The sequence below is a fragment of the Balearica regulorum genome, chromosome 2 (genome assembly GCF_011004875.1).
Source record: "Balearica regulorum gibbericeps isolate bBalReg1 chromosome 2, bBalReg1.pri, whole genome shotgun sequence".
Classification (NCBI taxonomy): Eukaryota; Metazoa; Chordata; class Aves; order Gruiformes; family Gruidae; genus Balearica; species Balearica regulorum.
The window spans coordinates 160,700,624-160,727,801 of record NC_046185.1 but is presented as its reverse complement, the minus strand read 5'-3'; the positions used below and the strand labels follow the sequence as shown (position 1 = coordinate 160,727,801).

At 40.5% G+C, this 27,178-nt stretch overlaps 1 protein-coding gene across 8 annotated transcripts in view; it reads left to right on the top strand.

Moving 5' to 3' along the window:
• GALNT11 (polypeptide N-acetylgalactosaminyltransferase 11) overlaps nucleotides 1-27,178 on the top strand; it is a 58,037-nt gene that overhangs the window by 24,286 nt on the left and 6,573 nt on the right. For 5 of the 8 annotated variants that reach the window (XM_075746708.1, XM_075746711.1, XM_075746709.1 and 2 more), the window contains exons 4-10: nucleotides 427-593; nucleotides 6,324-6,449; nucleotides 8,730-8,979; nucleotides 11,864-11,981; nucleotides 13,807-13,959; nucleotides 16,555-16,773; nucleotides 20,125-20,229. In XM_075746708.1, the coding sequence (XP_075602823.1) occupies nucleotides 427-593; nucleotides 6,324-6,449; nucleotides 8,730-8,979; nucleotides 11,864-11,981; nucleotides 13,807-13,959; nucleotides 16,555-16,773; nucleotides 20,125-20,229 (1,138 nt within the window). Of the gene's footprint in view, nucleotides 1-426; nucleotides 594-6,323; nucleotides 6,450-8,729; nucleotides 8,980-11,863; nucleotides 11,982-13,806; nucleotides 13,960-15,413; nucleotides 16,774-20,124; nucleotides 20,230-27,178 lie in introns of those variants that run through there. The other 3 variants (XM_075746713.1, XM_075746715.1, XM_075746714.1) reach the window with 1 other exon arrangement.

Here is a 27,178-nt window from a genome sequence, read left to right as displayed (position 1 = left end):
ATATTTAGCACCATTGGAGGTAGTCTGGGATGTCCAACATAGTCTCCAGGAACTGGCCAATAAAGTTGTGGGTTTTTTTCTAGGCCTCATGTTGTATTTGCTGTTCCTGTACATGGCTGAGCTCCCCAAGGGTACTAGGCAATGTTTTGACAGCTGAAACAAGCCCTTAGTGTTTTCTCCTGTTTATGTCTCGAGGATCTGTGATTCTCACTCCCACCTCAATCCATCATATCCTCATAGCAATGTTAATGTGAGTCTGTATTATATGGAGCTCTACTATAGATGTTACACACCTGGGCTTTTTATGTTCAAGTTAGTTTTCCTACACATTTAATGTTTGATCGTTATTTATGAAGTTTCACTAGGGACCTAAGTCTAAGGAAATCCCACTGAAAATAGCGATAAGTACTGTATTTCTGTTTGCAGATGTAGGGAGAAGTCCTACCCTTCTGATCTGCCGTCTGCCAGTGTTGTTATCTGTTTCTACAATGAAGCGCTTTCTGCCCTGCTTCGCACAGTGCATAGTGTCCTGGATCGCACTCCTGCACACCTTCTTCATGAAATTATTTTGGTGGATGACAACAGTGAATTGGGTGAGAGAACCTTTCAGTAATATTTTGGTTGGTGCTTACACTTCTTGACCTTCCTGTCTCTTCCTGTGCTTTATTGACTAGTCACAATAAAAACATGGAAGCCATGATGCAAAACCAATTTGTACTGCCGTCCATCTTCAAAAAGTGCCACTAGTACAGGTGCATGATTTTCTGAGAAGCCCAACATGACATCCACTTTGCCATTTTATTGATGAGCTTTGTATCATACAGATTTGAACATTCAAAATCAGGTTTTGAAGCTAATAATGAGGAGTGTGTTACTTGTTTTTAACAGTACCTTGCTTGGGCTGCTTTGGTGCTCAGAGTAGATTACACTGATCTTTTTGTAAACTGTGTGGGCCAATACTTACTGTGAATGTGTGTGAAAGGAATTGAATGCACATCGTCTCAGCTGTGGTCTTGCAAATAAGTTGATGTGGCACTATGGAAACAGTGTGTCAGGTTTTTTGTTCTTGCTCAGCATTTCAGACTGGCTCAGCTTTTGCTGGGAGGGCTCTGCCTGGCTCTTGCACAGCCTCTTGTGGCCACCCTAGGAGTAGCTGTCCCTAGCTCTTGGAGCAGCGTCTACTCAGTCTGGGAGGGGCCCCAGAGGGGTAAAACTTGCAGAATTGCTTTACTGCTGTTGAAAGATTGATGCTTCAGAATTATTCTCTCAAACGATGGGCAAGGTAAAGACAGACATGCAATTTAAGTGTTTTAGCGCTTCAAAAGTGAAGTGCCTGTTGAGGAATGTGTTAATGTAGCAGTACTTGCAAGCAGGACTGTGCAAGTTTCCTGCTTGCCTTTGTACAAAGTCCACAACTTTTTGCATTTTTAAAGTGATTTTTAGATTGTATTTTTTTAGTACGTATAATTAGCTCCCTTGGTCTCATTGTTTGGTTTCTGGGTTAAGGTCTTACTTGCTCTCAGAGACTGATTAAATATGTATAATGTAGAATGAAATTCTCTTGTTATGCAGCTAGTTTATCTCTCTGAGGTCAGATCAAATGTCAAGATACAGGAGAGAACAAGGATCAAACACTCTGTCCCTTGCTGATAAGAATGTGTAATACTGAAAAGCTTGTTAGTGTTTTGAAAGCAATAAGCAGTCTGCTACAAAGTCTCTTGTGCAATTTGTTGTTTTAAAGTTTCGTAACCTTCGTATTCAGAACTAAGCTTACTTCAAAACTCAGTCTTTTGAATAGGGTAATGCATTTGGTTGATTAATGCCTGTGTTTAGGCAGTAATACCATTGCTCTTCTGGTCTGTTGCTAACGCAAAGGCCAAATTCAGTTCAAAGCATTGAAATAGCTACTTTTGACTTTCTGACTTCAAATGAACATGTTTTGAAGCCGAAGATGGGAGGAGATATTGTTTATACAGAGAATTACTGCTCTTGATGATGATACTACTGATGTTTGCATTGCTGTTTAATTTTAATGGATGGAATTTTCCAGCTGAAGAAAAGCGAAGCTGGTTTGGTGACTAAGGAAATGGACAAAGACTTTGGCTTTCCCATGGATCCCATGTGAGCTTGGGAAAATTGCTTAATCTCTATGCCTCTTTGATTTTTATTTTAATTCATTTTCCCTACGTTACATACTTCCTGAAATGGTATCTTAGGTGAAATTCTGCCTACTTCTTCACCTTTAAGTATAGGAGCTCTGCTGCACATCAGTGCTGTTGTGCAAAACTTGGGTCTTTGTGTCTAGTTTTGCCTCAGAAGGTTCTTAACACTTCAATCATCAACAGTTTTACTAGCTAAGCAGGCATTTCCATGGCCCAGCTGAGTCCATTTACATTTTTCTTTCCCTTTCCTGCAGGGCAGGATTTTTTTTTCTAGTACAACCTTTTTCTCCCTGATTTAGGCTTTACCTGTTGTGGAACAGCCTACAGGATACGTTGAAGCATTCTTTTATGCAGAAGAGACTGAAGAACAGAAAAGTGATATCAGGAGCTTGGCAAATTGTCTGCAACTCAGTACTTTGACATAATAACACCCCTGACTCCCATCCTAGAGTTCTCTTGTTTGGAGGAGTCTTCGTTACATACATATGGAGCAAGATAATGGCTAAAGTAATCTAAACTACCTGTTGAGAATGGTCAATGATACATTCAGTCCCAGGCAATGGCTGGGCACATTTTCCAGTACAACGTTAGATTGTCCAGGTCAAAACTGTACTCTGAGAACATGTTTGCCATTAGGTACTACTAGCTCTTACGTTCTGCTGTTCAAGCCTGTGTTGTGGGCCTGGGTTAGGTACCAGTATGGACGTGACCTCTTTTTTTTGTCATGTACTGTTTTCAAAAACTTGCACATGCCATTGCACATGCAAAACTATTTCCACCTGTATTATATGTCCTTTCATGAAGCCTTATGTGCCCTAAGTGATGAGTTTGATAACTGACCTTTTCTGCTTTGTGCTAGCTCTTTCTTTTCTCCAGCTGTTCACTCTTTCCCTTGCTATGATTCTTCAGGGGAAGAATGATTCACAGATTGGAAGGGACCTCTAGAGATCATCTAGTCCCACCCCCCTGACAGAGCAGGATCACCTAGAGCAGGTTGCACAGAATGGCATCCAGGAGGGTTTTGAATATCTCCAGAGAAGGAGACTGCACAACCTCTCTGGACAGCCTGTTCCAGTGCTCGGTCACTCTCAAAGTAAAGAAGTTTTTCCTCACGTTCAGATGGAACTTGCTGTGTTCCAGTTTGTGCCCATTGCCCCTTGTCCTGTCACTGGGCACCGTTGAGAAAAGTCTGGCCCCTTCCTCTAGGCATCCACCCTTTAGATATTTATAAGCATTAATAAGATCCCCTCTCAGCCTTCTCTTCTCCAGACTAAACAGCACCAGCTCTCTCAGCCTTTCCTCATACAAGAGATGCTCCAGTCCCCTCATCATCCTCGTAGCCCTCCTCTAGACTCTCTCCAGTAGTTCCCTGGCTTTCTTGTACTGGGGTGTCCAGAACTTGACACAATATTCCAGATGTGGCCTCACCAGGGCAGAGTAGAGGGGAAGGATAACCTCCTTCGACCTGCTGGCCATGCTCTTCTTAATGTACCCCAGGATACCATTGGCCTTCTTGGCCACAAGGACACACTGCTGTGACTCAAGCACTAGTTTATTTTAGATTTCAAATCCTTCTATCCTGCTTATTTGGGTATCCCATTTGGGTAGCATCCTGGAGATGACTTTTTCATTAACTTTCTAGGAGACTTTCTCCCAGAAAGCTTTCCTGTTGTCTCTGGCATATTATGTGACATCCAAGACCAGGGGGGAGAATTCCTGTGGCCCAATGGAATCCAGTCTGCATATCTCTAGAGACTTTTCTTTGTCCTAGAATATTCTTTAGCACCATATTTGCTATGCGGTACTGTATTGGGTTTGCATGGCAAGGTTTTGGTAGCGGGGGGGGGGGGGGGGCTACAGGAGTGGCTTCTGTGAGAAGCTGCTAGAAGCTTCCCCTGTGTCCAATAGAGCCAATGCCAGCCAGCACCAACATGGACCTGCTGCTGGCCAAGGCTGTCCCCCTGCAGCCCATGGAGGTCCATGGTGGAGCAGATATACCCCTGCAGCCTGTGGAGGACCCCGTGCTGGAGCAGGTGGATGCCTGAAGGAGGCTGTGACCCCATGGGAAGCCCATGCTGGAGCAGGCTCCTGGCAGGACCTGTGGCCCTGTGGAGAGAGGAGCCCACGCTGGAGTAGGTTTGCTGGCAGAACTTGTCACCCCTTGGGGGACCCACGCTGGAGCAGTCTGTTCCTGAAGGTCTGCATCCCATGGAAGGGACCCACGCTGGAGCAGTTCATGAAGAACTGCAGCCTGTGGGAAGGACCCCTGTTGGAGAAGTTCATGGAGGAGTGTGTCCCATGGGAGGGACCCCAGGCTGGAGCAGGGGCAGAGTGTGAGGAGTCCTCCCCCTGAGGAGGACGGAGCGGCAGAGACAAGGTGTGGTGAACTGACCGCAACCTCCATTCCCCGTCCCCCTGTGCCGCTGGGGGGGAGGAGGGAGAGAAACTGGGAGTGAAGTTGAGGCTGGGAAGAAGGGAGGGGTGGGGGGAAGGGGTTTTTAAGATGCAGTTTTTATTATTTTCTCATTATCCTGCTCTGATTGGTAATAAATTAAATTAATTTTCCCCAAGTTGAGTCTGTTTTGCCTGCGACTGTAATTGCTGAGTGATCTTCCCTGTCCTTCTCTCGACCCAGGAGCCTTTTGTTATATTTTCTGTCCCCTGTGCAGCTGAGGAGGGCAGTGATAGAGTGGCTTTGGCAGGCACCTGGTGTCCAGCCAAGGTCAACCCACCACAGGTACCTTCTCATTCTTGATCCACAATGCTGCCTTGCAGTGCAAAAGCTGAGATCTTAACATTTGGAGTTGCTTCTGGGAATCTGCTTTTCAGTCTTCCTGCCTGAAAGTTCTTGTACTCCCTGAAGGTTACAGCTCTGACTTCCACATATATTCCTTTGACATTTAATCTTGTTAACAGCAAGTTTAAAGTTTGAACTGACATTCAGAATAATATTTATTCCAGCATATCCTCTGTTGAAAGTCTGTCTGCCTCTCTATTCCAAGGTTCTCTATGAAGTCTCAGCTGGCTCTTTGTTATTCTTCCTCCCTTCATGTTCCATTTTATTTTTCTGTAAGCTTATTAACTTCTGTTTTTCCATTACTGTAAGCTTATTAACTTCTGTTTTTCCATTACTTCAGTCTTCGTGTGTTCATCTTCTCTTCAACGGTGAAACCTTGCTGCCCGCTTGAATGTTAGAAACCACTGTCCTCGGGGCGGGAAGTATCCTTACTCTTAGTCGTCACTGATGTTAGTTAAGTTACAGTAGTGCATATAGACTTCAGTGAACTTTGCTCTCCTTCAAATGCACATGCTTGCCAGCAGTGTCTTTGATCCTTTTGGATTTTAGAAAAGCAACTGCCTGAGACTGAGTTGTAATTCTTTGTATCTGCTGTTCTATCAGCTAAGCAGGTACTTATAATGAAAGGTGTCTTCATGCTGCTTTTTAAAGATGTCAGTGTTTGTTTTAGGGTATGGAATGCAGTGATTTAAATCACTTGCTTGTGTGAAAGGGCTTTCATTACTTCTGCAAGTGACAGTCACCCTGAGAAGAATTTGGAAAGAGGAATGCTATTTCTTTGTACAGTGCCTTTTATTTTGATCTTTTTTTTTTTTTTCAGCAGCAGCTCCTTTTAGGATAGAGTCTAGTAGTTCCAGTTGACTTGAGTCATATTGTACTCAAGGCTTTGCAAACAGAACAAAAAGATAACAATCTAGTCTGTATTCTGTATTCAGAAAACCAAGGCTAAGCGTAAAACCTGAGATGATGGCAGTGCATAAAAAATTAGTTGACAAAATAAAACGAAGTGCTTGTCAGCAGGAATGCGCCCCATGGAAGGCCCAGTCATATGGTTCATCACGGTTTTCAATGCAGGGTGTGTAACTGCTTTGTCTGTGTGGGTTTCCACAATGCCCCAGGACAAAGTGAAGCAGCTAATAGGAAAATGTGAGAATAAAGCAACAAAAAAAAAAAAAAAAAGGCCATGGGTATTGGAGGGCAGGTGTAGGATGTGGGATGGCTGACTGTTGTTTTGGTACTCTTGGTTTGAAGCTGTACTGTATTGGAGTAGTTTTTGGGTCAAGTTTTTGGCCCTTTTTGAGTTGAACATCTTAGGACTTTAAAATTTCCATCCTGTTGTTGAATCTGTGGTTTCCTTTTTTCAGCTGACTTGAAGAAAGACTTGGGTGAATACGTTAAAACGCAGCTTCCAAAAACCACAAAATTGGTAAGAAATGAGAAACGGGAAGGCTTGATTCGAGGAAGGATGATTGGAGCCTCTCATGCCACAGGTATACTTTCTTGTTTCTCTTTTCCTTCGTACTTCGACCATATGACTCCTTTTTCTGTAGTGCAGCTTTTTATGTTTGACCTGTGATTGCTGTAGCCCACTGTAGGGACTCTGCATGTCATGCCATGTTCTAAACTACACAACTTAGCATAGGGGAAGAAAGATTTGGGATAATGCTATCTTAGGTGAGAGACATTTTAGTAATTGCTTCAGAATATCAGTGATTTTGAAATGAGTCAATTGCATTGATCTTTGGCTGTTAGATTAATATAGGTTGCAACAGCTGCACAAAGTGTCTTCAGTGATACCTGTATAATGATAATGGGAAACCTTTCCTAATATTACCTGTGCATTTAAATGTTTACATCATGCAGTTGACCATGATCTTTATAAATCTTTTTTTCAGTATTTCCTCACAACTTTACTGAATTGGTCCTCACCTGAGGATTTTCTGATACTCAATGAGAAGGAAGCAAGGAGGACTTGGTCCTTGCCTATATGTAAATATAGAATAGATATAATAAATTCACTGTAATAGTTTGTAATTAACTCAAAGGAAATTGCTGTGTAAGAGAGGGGAGATGTTTTTTCAAGTCACCCAAACAATGACTTCACAAATTTGGAGCCAAATTTGAGTGTCTTTTAAACCTTGTCTGAACTGCTGATTTGTATTTATTTTTTCTTCCTGTGGAAGTTTGCTTTTAATAAAATGAGTTAACTTTTTAGAGTAGGTCAGTGAAATAGTAAAACAAAACTAGTATTTGACAAAATTTAGTGAGGCAACGTAGAATTTTCCCTATTCATGTCCTGAAAGAATGTTGTCTCAGGAATATTTCCATCCGTGCTAGATCTTGTGGTCACAGAATATTTTCTGCATGTTTCACGTGAAAACTGTTGCTCTAAAATGGCAATCTGCTTCCTTATTAAGGTGCACTCTAATTTGACTTATAATTCACTCGTCTAATTGTAATGTTTCTCACACAAGCTTTTCTGTTGTTGCAATGAGTGTTGATTGGGATAAACTGTATTTGGTGCTTTATGTACACTGTGCATCTTTTACCATAACATGCTTCCCAGTTAAATTCTTTGGCATCTAAGAAAGTATGTGCTACTTTCTCAAATAATTTTGAGTAGCAGATAAAGTCTCTTAATTGGTGTTTACTCATTAGCATTGTAATGGCAAAATTCAGAGAGAAAATTGTGCTTGTGCTTTGCAAGCTGTGCTAGGATTCATTTGAGTTAGTGCAATTTTAAGTAATTTTATTGCTTTTCTGAACTGCTGGAGTCTGGGTTTTTTTCTCCTCAGTCAAATACTGTCTGTTATTAATGGGTGAGTTGTTATATTTGTTTGTTTCTAAGTTGTTTTCTTTAAAGCTCTTTCCCATCTTTTCTATGTTGTTATAACATTACGTAAATTTTATGTTGTGTCACAAAAATTCAGGGGGCTTTTTAGACCAGCTGAGCCTGAAGGTGTCTCATGGATCAAACTGTCCTCTCTGACCATGTGGATAATTCCCATGTAAATTATTGGGACCGAAGTGTTGCTTGGTCTATACTGGTGGATTTGGCTGTGCCCATTTAGGGCATTCACTCTCTTTTTAAAGTGGTACGAATCCACCATCACTCGAGCCAGCAAAGTGGGGAGATGCTCTATGTTACTTTATATTCAGGAATTGAACTGCTTTGGCCTGCATCATGAATGAATGCAGATGAATTAATCACAACGGCTTGATTTAAAATCCACAGATCTTAGCTGCAACAGTAACTGGATGGATGGTGAGTGTGGTATGAAACGAGCCCAAGGTGATTACAATTAGTGGACAAAACCAGCTTTGTCATGGGGATAATTCGTCCAGCCCAGTATCTGTCATCTTCAGCTATCTCTGTAGTGTAACTCAGGCATGGGAGGTGCTCTGCATTAGGACAAATCACCGCCTGGCTCTGAGTGCCAGTCTGATGATGCTTCTTTAAAGTATAGTAGCTTTGCTGAATCTGGGTAGAACATGTGATGACTTTAAAAGCCTGTCAAAGAAGTGCAAATAACGGCCCACTTGAGCAAATCATGGTTAAATGTGAATAGCCAGGGTCTGCCTTCTGCCTTTGTAACTGAACTAGTCCCTGTGAGTCTCTGGTTTGTCAGTGTTTCCGGGGGCAGGTGGTGTTTCCCCTCTGTGACACAGGGTGGTGAGGATACTGCCGATACTCTGCTGTTGATAGAATTGCGTATCTGTTTGTTTCATGTTACCATGGATCTTTGTTTTGTGTGCTTTGACCTCTGTAGGGAAAGTGCTGGTATTCCTGGACAGTCACTGTGAGGTGAACGAGATGTGGTTACAACCTCTGCTGACTCCTATCAGAGAAGATCGCAGGACTGTGGTGTGCCCTGTGATTGACATAATCAGTGCTGACACGCTTACCTACAGCTCTTCCCCGGTTGTGCGTGGAGGGTTTAACTGGGGCCTGCACTTTAAGTGGGATCTTGTTCCTTTGTCAGAACTGGAAGGACCCGAGGGAGCCACTGCTCCAATCAAGTAAGGTTCCTCCTACGTGTTGTGAAGCTCTGTGTAACATATGGATGATCAGAAGCACTTCTTACGCGTTATGGAGTGTATCTGGATGTGCAGTTTTAGAAGCAGATGCCTAACCCGTCAAATTTCTGACTTGTTTATTTTACTTACAAGTAGTTTTGGCTACTATTACCTATTTCAGTTTAATTTCTCGCATTTAATCACAAATTAGATATATCTGTCTTATTAGGTCAAGAAAGCACGCCTCTAGAGAATGCTTGTACAACAGCAGCTTTTGCTAAAAGTCTTAAGGCGCTTATGCTATTCTGTATTAAATCTGTCCAATAATTTCACTTTTGAGCTATGCATTGATGTTTGCTTCCAGTCTGTTGATGTGTTTGGCTTTTAATGATGATTTTTGATAACTGCCTTTGTGCTAGTAATAGCCTGCATATCCCACTAATACAGGCTCAATAATTTCTGTGATGAAATGCTAAAGAATTGCTAGATTGGGAAAATATGTCTTTGTGGTAATAGGAAGGTGGTTTCCTAGCTGATGGGGAAAGAACATCAGAGCGTATGCTAACTTTCTATGTCAATATCATCTTTTTGCTTTAGATTTCATTTACATCTTTCCTCAAACAAGCAATTATTTTGTCATAAAGTTTCCTAAGTGAACACACATGGATATGAAAACCATCTTTAAAATATTACTTCTCTCTTTGCACAATGTGGCAGATGCCTAAAACTGTCTGTTGGAAGCCTGTCCGTATTGGTTTTGTGGTCTGAATTGCTTGAGAGCTGTTCTGAAACAAAAGTCTTGGTAAAGCTTAACATTAGGACTTGAAAGTTCCCTTTCCTAATCTTTTGACCATTGATGACTGTCTTGCCTGTACAGAACTGGCAATATCTGGTTCCTACTGGACATGTAACTGTTAATGAAACGATGTTGGTAGACACCTTTTTTTTTAGTAGCATCTATGATTCAGCCATGAGAATAGAAGCTTTCCCAGTACGAATCCCTGCATGGGACAGGCCAGTGCTGGTAAAGCGATGGCAAGAAGCTGATGGTGCTTATTCTTGATGCAGGTATCTACCTTAGTACAGAATTCAGGTTTGTCAGGTTGAAGAACTTTACCTTTTTTACAAACTAACTCTTTGCAGAGAATGTGGTACTTCTAGAAGATTTGCAAAGTGAATCAGAAATTGGGCAGTCTCATCTCTCATTCTCTGTTCTTGGACTGTAAATGAAGAGCGTTTAGGGCTGACGCAAGTAGCTCTAGCACAAGGTTCTCTGCTGTGGTCTGACAGCTCTGCAGTTAGTCTTTCCACGTCTACCTGTCACAAGATTTGGTCTGAGAAGCCAGGAAACTTCTTAAGTTACTTAACAGCTTGACTGGCTTGTTTGGAAGGTGTCAGTGTGGCAGTTTCTGAAGCTAGGAGGGAAAGGACAGACTGGGAAAATCCGGGGAACCAGCATGAACAGTCTTAAAGTGCTGCTTCTGTTAAGAGCTGTTCTCACAGTTAATCTGGGTCATGCCTGAAGGTTAGTTCTTGCTGTGTTCAATGCTATTGTTGCATTCCTTCAACTCACTTTTAGGAAAAACTCCCATGGAAAAAGGCAGAGAACCTTAAAGGGGGTCTAATAATCTAAAAAGATTACATTTTCTGAATATGAAAGTCACTGTTCCTACTTAGAGGTCTCTGCCTGCTTTGAAAAAGAAGCCAGATTGCTATTTAACCTTTGAGAATGGCTTTCCATCAAATGGAAAGTCTTACATTTTATGGTCAGAATGAAATATTTTGGTGTTAGGGATGGAAAAATTGAGAGCAACCTTTCAACCTAGGTTTTAAAGTGACAGAAACTATAGTAGAAAATTGTGTGAGAACAAGCAAGGAAATCCAGACTTAGGCTTGGTTTCATCACAGGTTTTTATTAATAAGGATGAGAAAAAGCCTGTTCCCTGTGCATTGTATGTTCCAACTATTATGTCATATTTATTTTTTTTATACTCCTCTAGGCATCCAGATATTATAACTTTGATACAGTAGCAATTCAATCTAGAGACTGTATTATGGGGCTCATATACAAATTTTTACAAAATAGAGCACTGTTCTAGTAACACATAGACAAGGTAAAAAACTGGGAAATGCTGAAGAGAACATGTATGCAAATATACAAACTGTAAATAACTTACCAAGAAACTGGTCATTGCATCCGTGATGAAACAACACTGCTCCTGGTATTGCAGTTCTATCTATGAAACAGAGTAGCATTTCTTTTACCAGCCTCCTGGCTTTTATAATTTAAATTTGGACCTCATTTCTTGATCTAATTTAATATGGGAAAGTAATGCGTACTCTGGATTCTACTCTTCTGCAGTTCAGTCAAGCCTGGTCTGTATAATTTGCCCTTGTAAGAGGGGGAAGAACACATTGTGTGCAAATGTATTCGTTTGTAACTGTAGGGGAAATAGCTTCTGGTAAAGACAGATCTAATTAAAGGCAGCTCTGAGTTTCATTGTAGAAAAGTTGATGGACTCCAAACTTGCACAAGTTTTTACTTTTTTTCCATGAGTGGTTTCTGGGGTTTTTGGGGGTTGTTTTTTTTTTAGTAGAGACACAGACACTTTGTTCCTCATTCCTTGTACTATCTCTTTTCCTCAATTTTACTGTACAAAGAAATATGGTTTATTGCTATTGGAGTAATGAAAGATCACAAATACCACTTACAGATCTACTTTTGAAAAATTTTTTGAGAGTAGAAGTGTGATCTGATGATTTCTGGTGTCTACAAGATTTAAATTGTATTGTGTAGGTCTGAATTTAGGCTTTGAGATTAGGAAATTCATCTAAAATTACTGGTTTTTCTCTAAGAAAAGGAACTTCTTTCAATATTCCTTTTTAGGTCACCTACTATGGCTGGAGGCCTGTTTGCCATGGATCGCGAGTACTTCAATGAACTTGGACAATATGATAGTGGCATGGACATCTGGGGAGGAGAAAATCTGGAAATATCTTTTCGGGTAATCTAGATTTTGTGTATTGGAGTATGAACCTTACTGTCTGGCTGCTTCTCTTCCCTACGTACAATTTCTTTAACACTGGAATAGCTATTTGCACAGAGAAATTGGCATTTTTATTCCCAGGAAGGATGCCTTCAGTGCATAGTAACTACGTTGACAATAATCTTTGAGTTAAGTTTTAATGCGAAGATTAAACAGAGTTTTGTCTTCTGTGGTTAAGTGTTTGTGACTCTTTATTTGGTGAGCATTTCATAATGCCTATAGAGAGGCATAAGAAAAGAATAATCATGCAAATTTCTGAAATGAGTTTATAAGCGATGTCTAATGATTTTCACAGTCAGTTAAAAAAAATGTATGGCTCAGAGCAACATTGATAATAAGTAAGCTTATTATATTTCCTCAGATAGGTATGGGGCTTTTCAGACACTTCAGCCTCCTTTTTGAGGGTCTGGAAATGTAAATATTTTATAACTAAATTAAAAGTCTTGTAGAGGATTCAGCTTGGTTGGGAATAGGAGAAAGTCGTAATCAGGAGATTCCAAAGTGATACTTCATCAGGCTTCCTATATTTTGTCTCATCTTCTCTGTCATTCCACTGTAAGAAAAACAACTTTTTGTTTACCTCTTCACTTTTGTGAAGTGGATTCATCAACAGGTTTGACAAGAGTCTGCCTGAAAATGAGATGCCTTTGTGACAGGGGAGATTAAAAAGTGAAGTTTACATAAAAAACCCAAAACCAAATGCAGAACTGCCAAACCTTTAGAGAAGTCTGTCAAATTAGGTCATTAGAGAAATCAAGATTAGAGCTCAAAAATAAGAACTGGCATTTCATACATTTGAGTGACTTTAAAGGAGTATGTACAGAATAAATAAAATCTTTCCAGTTTTCAGTACAAAATATAATTATTAGGTATCTGAGAAGAAGTGTATGGAGTGTGAGGAAATTATTCTTGTTACTGTGTAATACACAGTTTCAATAAAAGGGGCTTTGAAAAATTGGAGTATACTTGGAGAGCTTTCTAAGGTCTGGAAGTCCCCTCTCCCTGAGGGAGAGTTGCAAAAAACTTTAGTCTGTGTCTTTTCCAGGAGGAGTTTTAAAAGTGGCTTGATTATAAACTACTGATTTGAAAAGACTTTTCTGAGATCAAAGAACACGTTAGCCCAGCAAAGGCCCAATGATGATAACTTGCTGGAAGCCAAAGTTTAAAAAGAAATTAAAAAAAAAAAAAAATGGAAGTAGAGTGTAAATGAAATCTAGATCTGGAGTGCAATGGAGCTGGTTTAAGGCACCTAAATGTAGTATCTGAATGTGAACAGTATTTCTGAGTTCCTATATACTTCACAGAAATAAACAGCTGTGTAAAGTGCTTACACATAGCTGTAAAGCTCTCCAGACTCCCTTGATGATATTGACTGATCTTCATTATCTATCATGGAAGTGTGCACGTGTAATTCTCATGTAGGCAAATAAATTTAGATTTCGTAATCTGCACGTTGAATCCCAACCCCTACATTTCAGTGTTTTCTAATGGATCATTAGAGCATAAAAATTTAGAAAACTGTTTGTTTTGTGAAAGCCATGACATGTTATAGGAAAAGTGGGATGATCCGACAAAAATAGTCTTTTCTAACCTGAAGATTTATTAATTCAACTTGTGAGAAAGCATGACATGTAGGACAATACTGATGTGTAGGACAATACTGATGACACCAAATCGTGTCATCATGTATAAACCTACCTAAGTATCCCTTGGAGAAGGGGAGGATGTAGTGAGCCTTGTCAGTATATGTACAATGAGGTGTGTTCTGCTTTTGTATGGACAGATCTGGATGTGTGGTGGTAGACTTCTGATCATCCCCTGCTCCAGGGTGGGACACATTTTCCGTAAGAGGCGTCCCTATGGCTCACCCGGGGGACAGGACACTATGGCTCATAACTCACTGAGGCTGGCACATGTATGGATGGATGAATATAAGGTAAGAGACAATTCTAGGTCATGAAATAAGGTTATTAACTGGCTTGTTTGTCAAAGGACTGTGTCACAGCGGGTTCTGCTAGCACCTCTAATGGGATCTTCCTTCTGTAACCTGATTCCCTAATGTTAATTTTGATGTGAATTCCTAAATTCTGTAGGATTGTCATTTGACTTTCGAGTGCTCAAGTCTACTCCTTGTTACTACTTCTGCCTGCAGGAGATTCAGTTTTATGCCTTTTTGATGAAGTAAAAGATGATGAACGAGTTCTTGTAAGCTCTGTATTGCTTTGTGTCCAAATCAGTATTATGTGGCAGTCGTATACTGCTATATGCCTTCAGGTAGTTTCCATGCTGGTGAGACAGGAATTTTGTTGATTGATTGTTTGGGTTTCTGCTTTAATTAGCTGTCTGATTCTTAGTCTGTCTTGCCCTGGAAGATCAATCAGGATTGACTTCCTCTGGATTCATGGGCAAGCGTATTCTTTCCTTGTCTTCTGATCTTGGTACTGATGGTTTTAAATGTAGATCAGGTTTTGGTGAAGCCCTCATCTCTGTGATACTTGAGGACATTTTGCCTTGTGAGACCATAGGATTTGCTGTGTGGCCAGCTCCTGTGGTCCCTACAATTTCTATACAAGACATATTTTATTAACTTTATATTCTGTAGAGTTTTATGTTTCAAACCCCATCCTTTATCTTGATGTTCAGTCATTTGAAGAACCTATTAAGTGTCATTAATTTTTATCTCCATTCTTCATCTCCGTAATGCATTAGTAGATTTGATCTATCACTTTTCCTTTTATGGGTGTCTGGGCATAGTTGTTTTGTGATTAATGATGGCTTTCTCTGAAGCTTGGAATTGATTCTTTGTTATAATTTCCAGTTAATACTGCTTTGTCCAACAAGGACTTAAACTGCTGATTCTAGCAGTCTGTTATCACAGACTGAATGTTTCCAGCTGTTTGATATCTAATTCTCTGATAGTTGCCAGAGGCTGTCATTATGACAGATTTATGTATGGAATGCAAGCCTGGAAATATTTTTGGTTTTGTAAGTGTCATGTAAATATTTAGGGACAGTATCCTTTACTAAAGTGATTGTATGATGAATAGTACAAACCTAAGACTTAAAGGACCTGTTTTGCAACAAAGAGCAAATATAAATATTTAATAAATAGAAGTGTATAATGGAAGGGAAACAGCAAAATTCTCATAATTGTCAAAAGCAAAATGTAAAAGAAGGAAGTTCACGTATACAATGGAAATAAATAATGCAGAAAAGGTAGGATGCTTAAATTTGAACTTTAACCAGGAAACAGGCAAGTGGAATAGCAGAGCTACTTTTTTGAAGCAGACCAATTTCTGATAGGGATGTTCAGTCTATCTCCACACTTCTTCAGAGCTGTCCAATGGTCCAATGTACTGAATGCTTCCCCTTCCTATGCTATTACAATAGCAGTGATACATCAAGTGCATCCAAATGCTCAAAGATCTTGATAAGGACAGATGTGTAATTTATCTTGAGATGACACTGTCATCTGAATATCAGAGACAACAGTAGGTAATGGAAAACTGTCAGAGCCACATAATGTTAAGTAAATTCCAGATGTCTACTTGAGATTAATCCAACAAAATACAGTAGCTCGGTGACCTGAAAACTGATTTCTAAATAATATCTAGTAAACTAGTTAATACGCAAATACAATGCTTTTTCTATGAGGTCTGTAAATCTAGCAGGAATTAAAGACACTACAAGGGGATTTTTCTTCTAGTTTTGGTAATAGCATTCATGTCACATTGTACTCTCATGAATTCCTGTTTGTCCCCGTTGGCTCTGCATTAGAGTTGAACAGCACGTAACATTGAGCTGGAATCTTAATCCGTGCTTGCCTAACCAGGTACAATTCTGGGTGTAATCATAAATTAGAACATGAAAAAAATAACATTATGGGAGCCTTTCTGGAGATTATGCAGGTGAATGGAAAAAAACTGGGTTTCACAGAAAGCCCAGGTGACAGTTCTGATTCTTCATGTGAATAAATGCATGGTCCCACTGAACTTCACAAGATAGTCCCATTTATGGGTCTGTTCTGATCGGGAATTTTTTTGCCCTGGTAACTTGTATAGTTGGAAAGCTGGACACTGTGGAAGACAAAATACACTTGAACCCCCTAACAATGAAAACAATCAATTGGACAGTCAAACTAATTAAACCTTTGCTGGATGAGGATGATGACTATATACACATCTGTTTGTGACTTAATGACTCTAGGATGGCTTTATTGCCAATGGAGTGTAGGGCTGATTTGTTTCCTCCTCAAGTTGACACCTAAAAAAGGTCAGCAGATTCATGCCTGAGAAGTCTTTTCATCAAAAAAAGCAGTCTAGAAAGATTAGCTCAGAGTGAGGCAAGATAAATCTCACGTCCTGTGGCAATCTAAACACTGGAATTTCCTAATGCCGCTTTCAAACTTAATGGGTGAAAGCATTAGCAAAATGCAGTGAAACTTTGGGAATTCTGCAAACAGGGAAAAAGTTGGAAATCAATAATCTTAATTTCTTCTCCCCATGTTCCCAACCTGTTCTCTTAAATGCAGGAGCAGTATTTTGCTTTGAGACCCGAGCTAAGGATGAGGAACTATGGAAATATTACCGACCGTGTAGAATTGAGAAAAAGATTGAACTGCAAGTCATTTAAGTGGTATTTGGATAATATCTATCCTGAGATGCAAATATCTGGGCCAAATGCCAAAGCTCCACAGCCAGTTTTTATTAATAGAGCACAGAAACGACCGAAAATAATCCAGCGTGGAAGGGTAAGATAAAATTTCTTAAAAATACAGAATTCTGGGGGGCGTATGCGTGTGTATGTTTTAATTACTTTGAGATTCTTTCTGAAAGATTTGCTCAAATACAAGAAAAATAGTCTGTTTCCATAGAGCATAGAGTTTTAGTTTTGCAACAAGCTGTCTTGAACAGAATTTGTGTCTTTGGAGAAAGGCAAATCAGTTTCACTCTGATCTATATTTCAGGTCATCTCCAGACCAGATAATATTCAATGAAGTTTCTTACCTCAAAACTCTTAAGTTACGAACTTTTGATGTCTTTAGAATGCACTTTCATGGCTATTGGTTCTGAAGATGGTTTTGGATAGAGAGAAATTTGGCCTCAAATACTCATGCTTTGTTGGTTTATAAGAGTCCAGTGCAATTAGTTTCCAAACTTATTCCTTTTACTGGATAATTTTCTGCAAAGATGAACGTTTGCATCTGAAACTGATGACTTTTCTAGTCTTGACTGTTAGATAATGATCAAAAAAAGCTTTGCTTTTTTCTTCAAAATAAAAGTAAAGAGATATGTTTCTATGTGTATTCATGAAGGATATCATGATTGAATTTATGCCTTATTTCTAACACCTATGTTTATAGGTGTGTATGTACGCAAAGCCAGCACATAATTGTATCTGTTCTCTCCAGTGCCAAATTCATCTTATGTGTGCTTTTTACGCTTCTCAAAAATAATGGATAACAGAGAAGACCTTTCAGTAAATTATTTTACGTGCACATGGATTATGGTTAGCAGATTCCCTTCTCTCTCAGTAATTGGAAGCATTGAGTGGGGGTGTAGCCCTCTGCACAAGGTAGCACAGACCGCAGTAGCTGTTGATAGTTGCTCATCCTGCAAGTAGATTCAGGCTGGAGGGCAGAATGGTTCACGCAGAACCTGTTGACATCATTAGATTTTTTACTTGGAAGCAGCAATCTGAGAATCCACAAATTGTGCAATATTTTAAGTGTATCACAGCCAAGCTGTGAAGTTATTTATTAGGGCAAATGTAGTTTCCCTGAATAAAACTGACACAATGGGCTGATTCCCCTAGCTGTTAAATACCGTTATTCCCCTAGTCAGACCTTTTTTTTTTTTTTTTTTTTTTCATTAAATTTAATAGTTTTCTGCTTTCATTCAGACAGAACTTTAACTAAGGAATTGCTGATGAGGGAGAGGCTATTGAGGGATCTGAATCCCTCAACAATACTTAAGGGCAAATCTTCCTAGCAATAATTTCCCATGGTTAAATTTGGAGAAAAACTTTGTGAACCCTTTAAGAAGGGGGAGACAAGACACAGAGAAATGTAGTTCCTTGGCTTGGTTCTCTGCGGTTCAAGAATTATACTCAGCATTGTGAAAGAGAGTCAACTTTGGCTCTGATTGTATAAAATATTTCCAGATGCCTATAAGGAACAGAACGATCAGCCAATGTCACCGCTGCGTGCCAGACTCTTTAGGATTCGGGATGAATCACTCCAAATCCCAGCTTATTCTCAAAAGCTAATTGGGCCAGAGATAAGTGCTGGTTTGACAGCTGGGGAGAACTGTAATGATCACAAATTGTGGCAGTTCTTAACAGTGTTATCAATTTTTGATCATCGTGGCCAATAAAAACAAGGACAAAAATCATATAAAACTCATGGAGCTGTATGGTTTGAAAGCCTTCTGTTGAGTGAGGAATGATGAAAATGAGATTTCTCCTAGAAGTCTCTGGCGTGTGAGGAAATGTTACTTAGAAGATTTTGTGTAATTTGTTTCAGATGTGTGTAGGGAACAGGAGAAACATGGTGCACTTGAGGAGGCTGATGTGCCTTGGGACAGCTATTTCCAGAAATGGTATTTAGTGAAGAATATGATTTGGTATTTGTGCTCTCTGATTTTTGCTATCATGTGATGGAGCAGTTCTTAGTTTTTATTACTGGAAGTGTCTTTCGGTTTCTAAAAATCTGTAGCATCGATACAGATGCCGAGACAGCTATGTATGTCTTCATAATAAAACGCAGCTAGCTAATTAATCAGCCTGGCCTTGAGTTCAGGACAGCAAATTCTTTTTTGCTCTAAATTCGGTTCCAGATTGGAAATAATTGTTTTTAGTATGGATGCCAGATTTGGGGCCCTGACATCTCCCACACATGCACATACACAGTGACTGTGAAACGCATTCCCATGCGCTTGGTAGAGAGTGGGACTCTGCTGTGAGGAAGGAAATGGCAGAGTTGTGGCCATTGCTAGAATAATTGCCTTTCTCCTTTGTACCCTTGACTGCCTGCAGTGCAGTTCTTTGATGTGCAGGCAGCGACTGCAGCCTGACTAGCCTGGTCCCCACCACAATGGGGTAAGAGAAATAATCAGGCTGAAAAGAGGTCTTCTGCTGGCCACTAATGTTAGTTTAGAGCACGTGTGTAATTTAAAGCCAGAGTAGAGGCATTTTGTCTCGCTGAGTAACTCTGTGGGGTTACATACATCAGCATCTTAGTTGAATAGTCAAGAATCATTAGGACAACCTAATCCTCAGGCTCTGCAGAAAATCTCTTGGGTGACTTTTAGGGTGGGCATCATTGCTCAAACCAAGAGAGCTTGCTAACTTGCTGGGAACCTCCTTTTTTATTTGATGGTATATGCTTACAGTTTTGCATCCCTGGACAGGCTCCTGACCTGAATCTAGTCCCTTGATAAAACATTACTCCAAATCAGACTAGGCAGTGCATTTGAACTGGGTGTCTGTAAGATTTTTTTTCCCTTCCCTGATCTGTCATTAAAATAACTTAGCTGGTAACTGGCTTTTCAGTTACCTGGACACTTCAAAAACAATTTGAAACAACTTAAGTCTCTGAAATTGCTTGTATTTATGTAATTCCTTCTCTTCTTTTTCAAAGAGGCAGTCCTGCTTAATGAAGAGAGGCTGTGGCATGAGACTTATGTTTAAGCTAAGTTGTAGTAAAATGTAGTTTGTACAGTACGGTTAATATTCCTGAAGTAGTGACTGCCTGGGACCTGAGACTTTCATGGAGAGTGAAAAGGGAAAAGAAACTTGACAGAGTATCTCCGGCATGTGCTGAGCTAGGTTGTGTGTACTGCACTTATACCATAAAAAGGGAAATCTTGATGTAATTAGAAAGCAAAATTAATGCTGTTTTTTTTTTCTCCAAGTTATCTGAAAAACAAAACGGTATTTTAAAAGGGAAGGAGGTTGTGGTTTTTTATTGTGAGTTGGTTGTTGGCTTTTTTTTGTTTGTGAGCACACTGAGTCTTAGGGCTTCTGAAGCATTACCGTATGTTCCCTTTGGTATGTGATGTTTGTTGTTTACTCTGTCCATCAAACTGTTTTCCTTTCATAGTTGTATCACCTTCAAACCAACAAATGTCTGGTTGCCCAGGGCCACCCAAGTCAGAAAGGAGGCCTGGTAGTGGTTCGGGAATGTGACTACAATGATCAAAACCAGGTATGATATTCCTAATTACATTGAATAGTGATTCACATCTTACAAATTGCTAACATGTTTTCCTCCTGGGAAAGTGCCCTAGTGTAACATCTCATCAGCAAGCAGGCTGATAGCAGACTGTCATTCAAACCGTGCGGCTGGCTGAGGAGACTGTGTAGCTTACTGCTCTGTACCTACTAATGCTGAGTGTCAGCATTATAATCTCCTATCTTTATGGCATGAATCTCTGTATGTGGCTGAAGACTATCCTTAAGTGGCTCCTGACGGGTGCGTAATCTACTGATTGACACTTCAGAATTTGCAGAAGCTCTTTTAGTCAGCTCCTCATACCAGGATTTAAGGCAGCCTTTTCCTGCCCTGTTCTTTGTGTATTGTACAGCTAGTCCTTTGCTGCTGGAGTGGCTTTATTTTGGGGTGAAGGAATGATTTGTTATTATTGTTAAATAGAAGGAACTATAAGGAACTTAAAAAATTCTTTGGCTACAGGTGAGGATTAGTTGGGGATGGATGTGAAAATCTAATGAGAGTTTTTATATTACTACATGAAGTTTTTGCTGTTCCACTTCTTTCAGGCAACAAAAATTCAGGACTTGCATAAACAGTCTCCAGGGTGGAGAGATCTTCACCTAATGCCATAAAGACTTTTACCTAGCTAAGAACTACATTGAGAACACAGTGATTTAGGAACCCATGGGACCCAAGTCTATAAACTAGATTACATCTAAAGAGAAAAGTAATCGAAGACACAAAATAAATGGAGCGTGGATTGTAATGCAGCATAGTTTTGCCAAACGTGGGTTGTGTTAGACTAACTTGATACTTTATGAAATGGGCAGTAATTTTCAGGATATAGAAACTGCAGCAGTAGAAGCAGGATGGCTTGTAATAGTCCCAAACAAAAAGTTGTGTGCTCTGTCACAGAATCACAGAATGGTAGGGGTTGGAAGGGACCTTTGGAGATCTAGTCCAACCCCACTTCTAAAGCAGGATCACCTAGAGCAGGTTGCACAGGATCGCATCCAGGCAGTTTTTTAATACCTCCAGAGAAGGAAACTCCACAGCCTTTCTGGGCAGCTTGTTCCAGTGCTCTGTCATCTTCAAGGTGAAGTTTTTCCTCATGTTCAGATGGAACTTCCTGTGTTAATTAGTTGTCAACTAATGGGACTTTGTCCCTCCTACTTGTGGCCTCACCAGTTGAATGTGACAGAGGAAGACAGCATGAGGGGTGTTAAGCCAGTGTCTGGGTAAGTGTGGGTGGCTGTAGATACATGATCTCCACTTAGACAGGACCGAGTGTTACATCCCTGCACTTTGCCTCTGGAGCACTGACTAATCATCGCTATGACCAGATTGTAGGTCCGTGTGTTAAAGGTGGATGAATTTAACCTGGAATGGGAATGACGATTTTCATATGGGATCTCTTCGATTAGCTGTAAGAAAGTCAGCAAGTCTTGTAAATGTGAAGACTGTAAATGTATTAGTAACTGATTGGCACCAGTGATTGTACATTTACAGTGACAAAGGTGTTAACGCTGCTTTCTGAGTCTGTGAGTGAGCAGCAACAACTTGCAGTGGATTATGTCCACAGTAAGAACAAATGGGTCCTTATGGTGAATAGTTCACTAATAGTGAACTGTCACATGTCTGGAGGAGGAAGTCTATTGTTTTTTATAGAATCATAGAATGGTTTGGGTTGGAAGGGACCTTAAAGATCATCAAGTTCCAACCCCCCTGCCATGGGCAGGGACACCCTCCACTAGACCAGGTAGCCCAAAGCCTTATCCAACCTGGCCTTGAACACTTCCAGGGATGGGGCCGCCACAACCTCTCTGGGCAACCTGTTCCAGTGCCTCACCACTCCAACAGTAAAGAATTTTTTCTAACATGTAATCTAAATCCACTCTCCTTCAGCTTAAACCCATTACCTCTTGTCCTATCACTACACTCCCTGATAAACAGTCCCTCACCATCTTTCCTGTAGGCCACTTCAGGTACTGGAAAGCCCCAGTTGGGTCTCCCCGGAGCCACCTTTTCTCCAGGCTGAACAATCCCAACCCTCTCAGCCTGTCTTCATAGGAGAGGTGCTCCATCCCTCTGATCAGCTTCATGGCCTCCTCTGGACTCTCTCCAACAGCTCGATGTCTCTCCTGTACTGGGGCCCCCAGAGCTGGACACAGTACACCAGGTGGGGTCTCACAAGAGCGGAGCAGAGGGGCAGAATCACATCCCTTGACCTGCTAGTCACACTTCTTTTGATTGCAGCCCAGGACACGGCTTTCTGGGCTGCAAGCGCACACTGCCGGCTCACGTTGAGCTCATCAATCAATACCCCCAAGTCCTCCTCCTCAGGGCTGCTCTCAATCCATTCTCCACCCAGCCTGTAGTTGTGCTTGGGATTGCACCAACCCACGTGCAGGACCTTGCACTTGGCCTTGCTGAACTTCATGCAGTTTGCACGGGCCCACCTCTCCAGCCTGTCAAGGTCCCTCTGGATGGCATCCCTTCCCTCCAGTGTGTTGACCACCCCACACAGCTTGGTGTCGTCAGCAAACTTGCTGAGGGTGCACTCGATCCTGCTGTCCATGTTGTCAACAAAGATGTTGAACAGTGCCGGTCCCAGTACTGACCCCTGAGGAACGCCACTCGTCACTGTTCTCTACTTGGACATTGAGCCATTGACCACATCTCTTTGAGTGCGACCATCCAGCCAGTTCCTTATCCACTGCGTGGTCCATCCATCGAATCCATGTCTCTCCAATTTAGAGACAAGGATGTCATGAGGGACAGTGTCAAATGCTTTGCACAAGTCCAGGTAGATGACGTCTGTCACTCTCCCCTTGTCCACCAATGCTGTAACCCCATCATAGAAGGCCACCAAATTTGTCAGGCACGATTTCCCCTTAGTGAAGCCATGTTGGCTGTCACCAATCACCTCCTTATTTTCCATGTGCCTGAGCATAGTCTCCAGGAGGGTCTGCTTCATGATCTTGCCAGGCACGGAGGTGAGACTGACCAGCCTGTAGTTCCCCAGGTCTTCCTTTCTTCCCTTTTTTAAAAATAGGGGGGAAAATTGTGTTTCCCCTTTTCCAGTCAGTGGGAACTTTGCCAGACTGCCAGGTCTTCTCATATATGACTTCCTTATTGTAACCTTTTTCTGATTCTTCTTCTGGAGACAGAAACTTCAGTTAGCCTTTTGGTGTTGAGAAAGAAAAATTAATGCTCAGATCATTGGTCTTTGGCTTCTTTTCTCATTGATCTAGTTTACTAGTGGTAAATTAAGTAATTGGTTCTCATAAAAAAAACCCCAAACCAAAGCAACCCTGTCTGCACTATTTTCTTTCACAGTGATTTTGTTCTCCAAGTATGTTAACCAACACTATGGTTTTGTGCCACTAGACTGATTTTGTTCTCCTAATAAATCCCAACAGTGCATTCAGCCAACTTTCTTTTCATATCGTCTTGAATAGTCTTGCTCTAGATATGCAAGAACAGTGTAAAGATGACACTTATTTAACAGCTTCTACTTATAAAAATAGCAAGAAACTTCCTGAATATTGGAAGCTTTTAACTGTTGTTTCTGGTAACACTCTACCCATTGGCATTTTCAGCTGATTTTTGCTCCAGAACCATCTGTTTCATGCCATTGGCCTAATAAGAAAGCCTCTGTTGGGTCTGGTGGAAGGCAGGTACCCCGGTATCCTGTTCCCTGGATGCCCACTGGCAGCAAGTGTGTGTTGCTTAATACACGCAGTGCAGACAATTATTTGGGAAGATACGAACCTACACTTTGTGAGCAATATTTTTGTGACTTTTAGTGTTTTTTCTGAGCCAAAGATGGTAGATTTTTTTGCTTTTTCATGAGTGTCTAATTGTATTTTGACCTCAAATATCCTGTGGCAATGAGTACCACAACTTAACTGTGCTTTCTGTGGAAATAACTTGATGCCACTTGGTGCTGGTTTTATTTGATGCCAGCTAATTTTCCCTTGAGGAACAGGAATAAGTTATCATTGTTTGTTTCTTTCCAGACTGCTTTTGCTCTGTGAATAGATAACACCCTCCCTTGAAAAATACATGCTACTGCACAGTAAGTTGAAGGAGCAAGGTGCAGTCTACCTGGAAAAACACGCAAAGGGCTGGGAAAACAAAACTGGGCTGTCATAAGACTCATTGATTGCAGTTCTTTTGGCTGGAAAATTATCTTCTGTGTCATCTTTTGACTGGAAAATGGTTGTCTGTGTAATATAGACAATTCATGCATGTGAGAGCTGACCTTGAAAAGTAAGTGTGTGGGGAAACCAGACTCCCTGGAGTAATAAGAATGGCCTTACAAGCAAGTCTGGTTTGCCTTTAGTTTATGCTTGCTTTGTTTTCCCTCTACCCTTCATGGCTGCTAAGAAATTTCAATTTCTCACTTAACCCCTTGATTTAAAAGAAATACCAGATACTGTGAAACTTGCAGTTGTATCACCGTTATGAGTAATACTTTGAATTCAGTTTGACTTAAATGATCATCATTGAGTTAAAAATTACTCAAGCACGTCAAAGTATCCTGTTTTCTAGGACTTGATATGACATTTACATTCACTTCATCTTTTCAGTATAGAAAGAAAAAGCAGTAAGATTCCAAGAATATTAAAAAAAAATACATATTCCATTTAGAAAATATTCTAAAATTTTGGTCTTTGTCTAAGCTATAATGAAAACGAGGATATTTTATTAACTGTAACAGAAATACTCAGTCTGGGATAATACTGGGGATTGAACCCAACTTTAGGAATAAATGATCAAACTTTTTGTAGTTAGAAATGTCACGAGTAGAAGAGGTGACAGGATCTAGTAGAATGAAGGTCAGCGGCATAGGTCTGAAGTAACAAAGGCAGAAAAATTGGATATGTGCACAAGGTAGCGCACACCACAAAAACTTGGGTGTTGAAGGAGGATAGAAAATATTTAAGCACTTTGAAAGATCATCATGAAAAGCTGGAGATGTCTGAAAAGTGGATGTAAAAGAACCTACATGGTGTGCTTCTACCCAAAAAACATCCTGCCAAGGTTAATTGGGTGGTGATTAGGAGACACGGATGCTGAAGCAGGCTTTGGGCTAGATACTGCCCTAAAGGAGAAGGAGTAGTTACTGAGAAACTTGGAAGAGAAGCATTGTAGAACACTAAAGAGGAAGGTTTTGGAATGAAGCATAATGGCCAACAGCAGGACTAACTAGTGGGAGTGTTTGTGATCTAACAGCTGAAAGAAGATTATGTTTGTCATGTGTCTAATGTGTGCTTGCCTTCTGCCTGACCTAAATGCTTAAAGCCAAGTTTCTATTCCAAAAAATCATCTCTTGTAGTCCACTGAACTATGTAGATTTTTTCCTACTGTTTGTTTTCAAACATACTAGGTTGACTCCAAAGCTTTATTTCTGTGTTGTAACCTCTCCTCTCTGTTTGCTTCATTTCAGTAATTTAACCTTTCTCTTACTTAGCAAAATACTAAGCTTTAAAAAGCTGGGGATGGTGCTAAGGTGTCTAAGCATGTGCATCTGTGCTCTGGGACTTCAGAGGTAACTGGTTTGAGCATGGAATTTCAGAAAAGCTCTGTTAACGCTCTTGCAGCACTTCATAAATGTAACCACACATACTTTACAAACTGTTCAAGAGTCAGTCTAGAAGGACGTGCTCACATGTGCAGTTCTGTAAAATCTTTCTCCCTAAACCTCTGAATCATGGCTGTTAGTTTGCTTTTCTGATACAATACATGTCTAGAGTGAAGATGTGCGAGTTCAGTCTACTTGATGCTTTTCTATAAATTATTGAAGGAACACAATTCTTTGGTCCCTCTAACAAATTGTCGTGAAACATCAGCACCACACATGCTTTCTGTTTCACAGTTCAATATCTGCTTTGGAACGACCTTCACGAGGACTGAGGACGTTTGGTTTCTGGGATAATGATACTTAAAACAATGATTATAGTCCAACAAACTTTGCTGTCATTTGGTGCTGTGATGTCATTTTTACCCATAATGACAGGAGCTGAAGTATATACAAATAGCTGTGATGATGCAAATTGCTAGGCACAGATCTTCCTTAGAGCTGAAGCAGCTTTTTTGTGCTCTTAAGCTGAGTTTTTGTCTTTTAAAAACTGCCTGACCGAATAATACAATAGTGCCAATCTAAGCAACAGATTGTAACTGATGAAAGTACTGGAATGCTTCTCCTGTCGGCATGGTTCACGGCAGGGACGTTCTTTCACACAAAGGGCTGTTTCTGCAGTAGTTACTGTCTTGTATTCACTGAAATTTTTCAATGCATTCCTCTAGTGCTAATGCAATTTGCAGACGAAATAGGAGTGTATATCCACAAAGCTTTGCCAGTTGGCCAGCCATGCCTTTTGCTACACTCCACTGCACTCTGAAAGCCAAAGGGTAGGCTGATGCTTCCTGGTTTATTACATATATCATTTTGAAATATTTATTCCCTAGAAACAGTGAGTTTCCATTTTCTATCTACTACATATTCTTTGAATTAGTGTTTTTCCCTAGATCTTGTTTTAATACAGTTGGCTGGTATTGACACTGGAACTCAAAATCTTCTATAGTTAACACTATGTTTCAAAAGGAAATGATAGTATGGGCCATCCTCCTAGATGTCAAGTCACCGTTTGAGCCCTTTCCTCACTTGAATTTCCTCTGAAGTAGTTCAGCTAGCTGTTATCTATTTACATTAACTAATCTCGCTGTAGGAATAATTTCATCTTTCACAAAAAAAAGTCCAGTAACACAGCCCTGAATCTCTCTATTATGGTAGAAAATAATCCCGGAGGGGGATCACTGGGATATAGGAGTTTATGGAGGAAGTGTAGAGTGTGCCTCCTTTACCAACAGTAGCAGCCTGAAACCAGTTAGGAAATCCAAATATTAGTAAAGTGAGAGAGCAAAAATGCTCCAC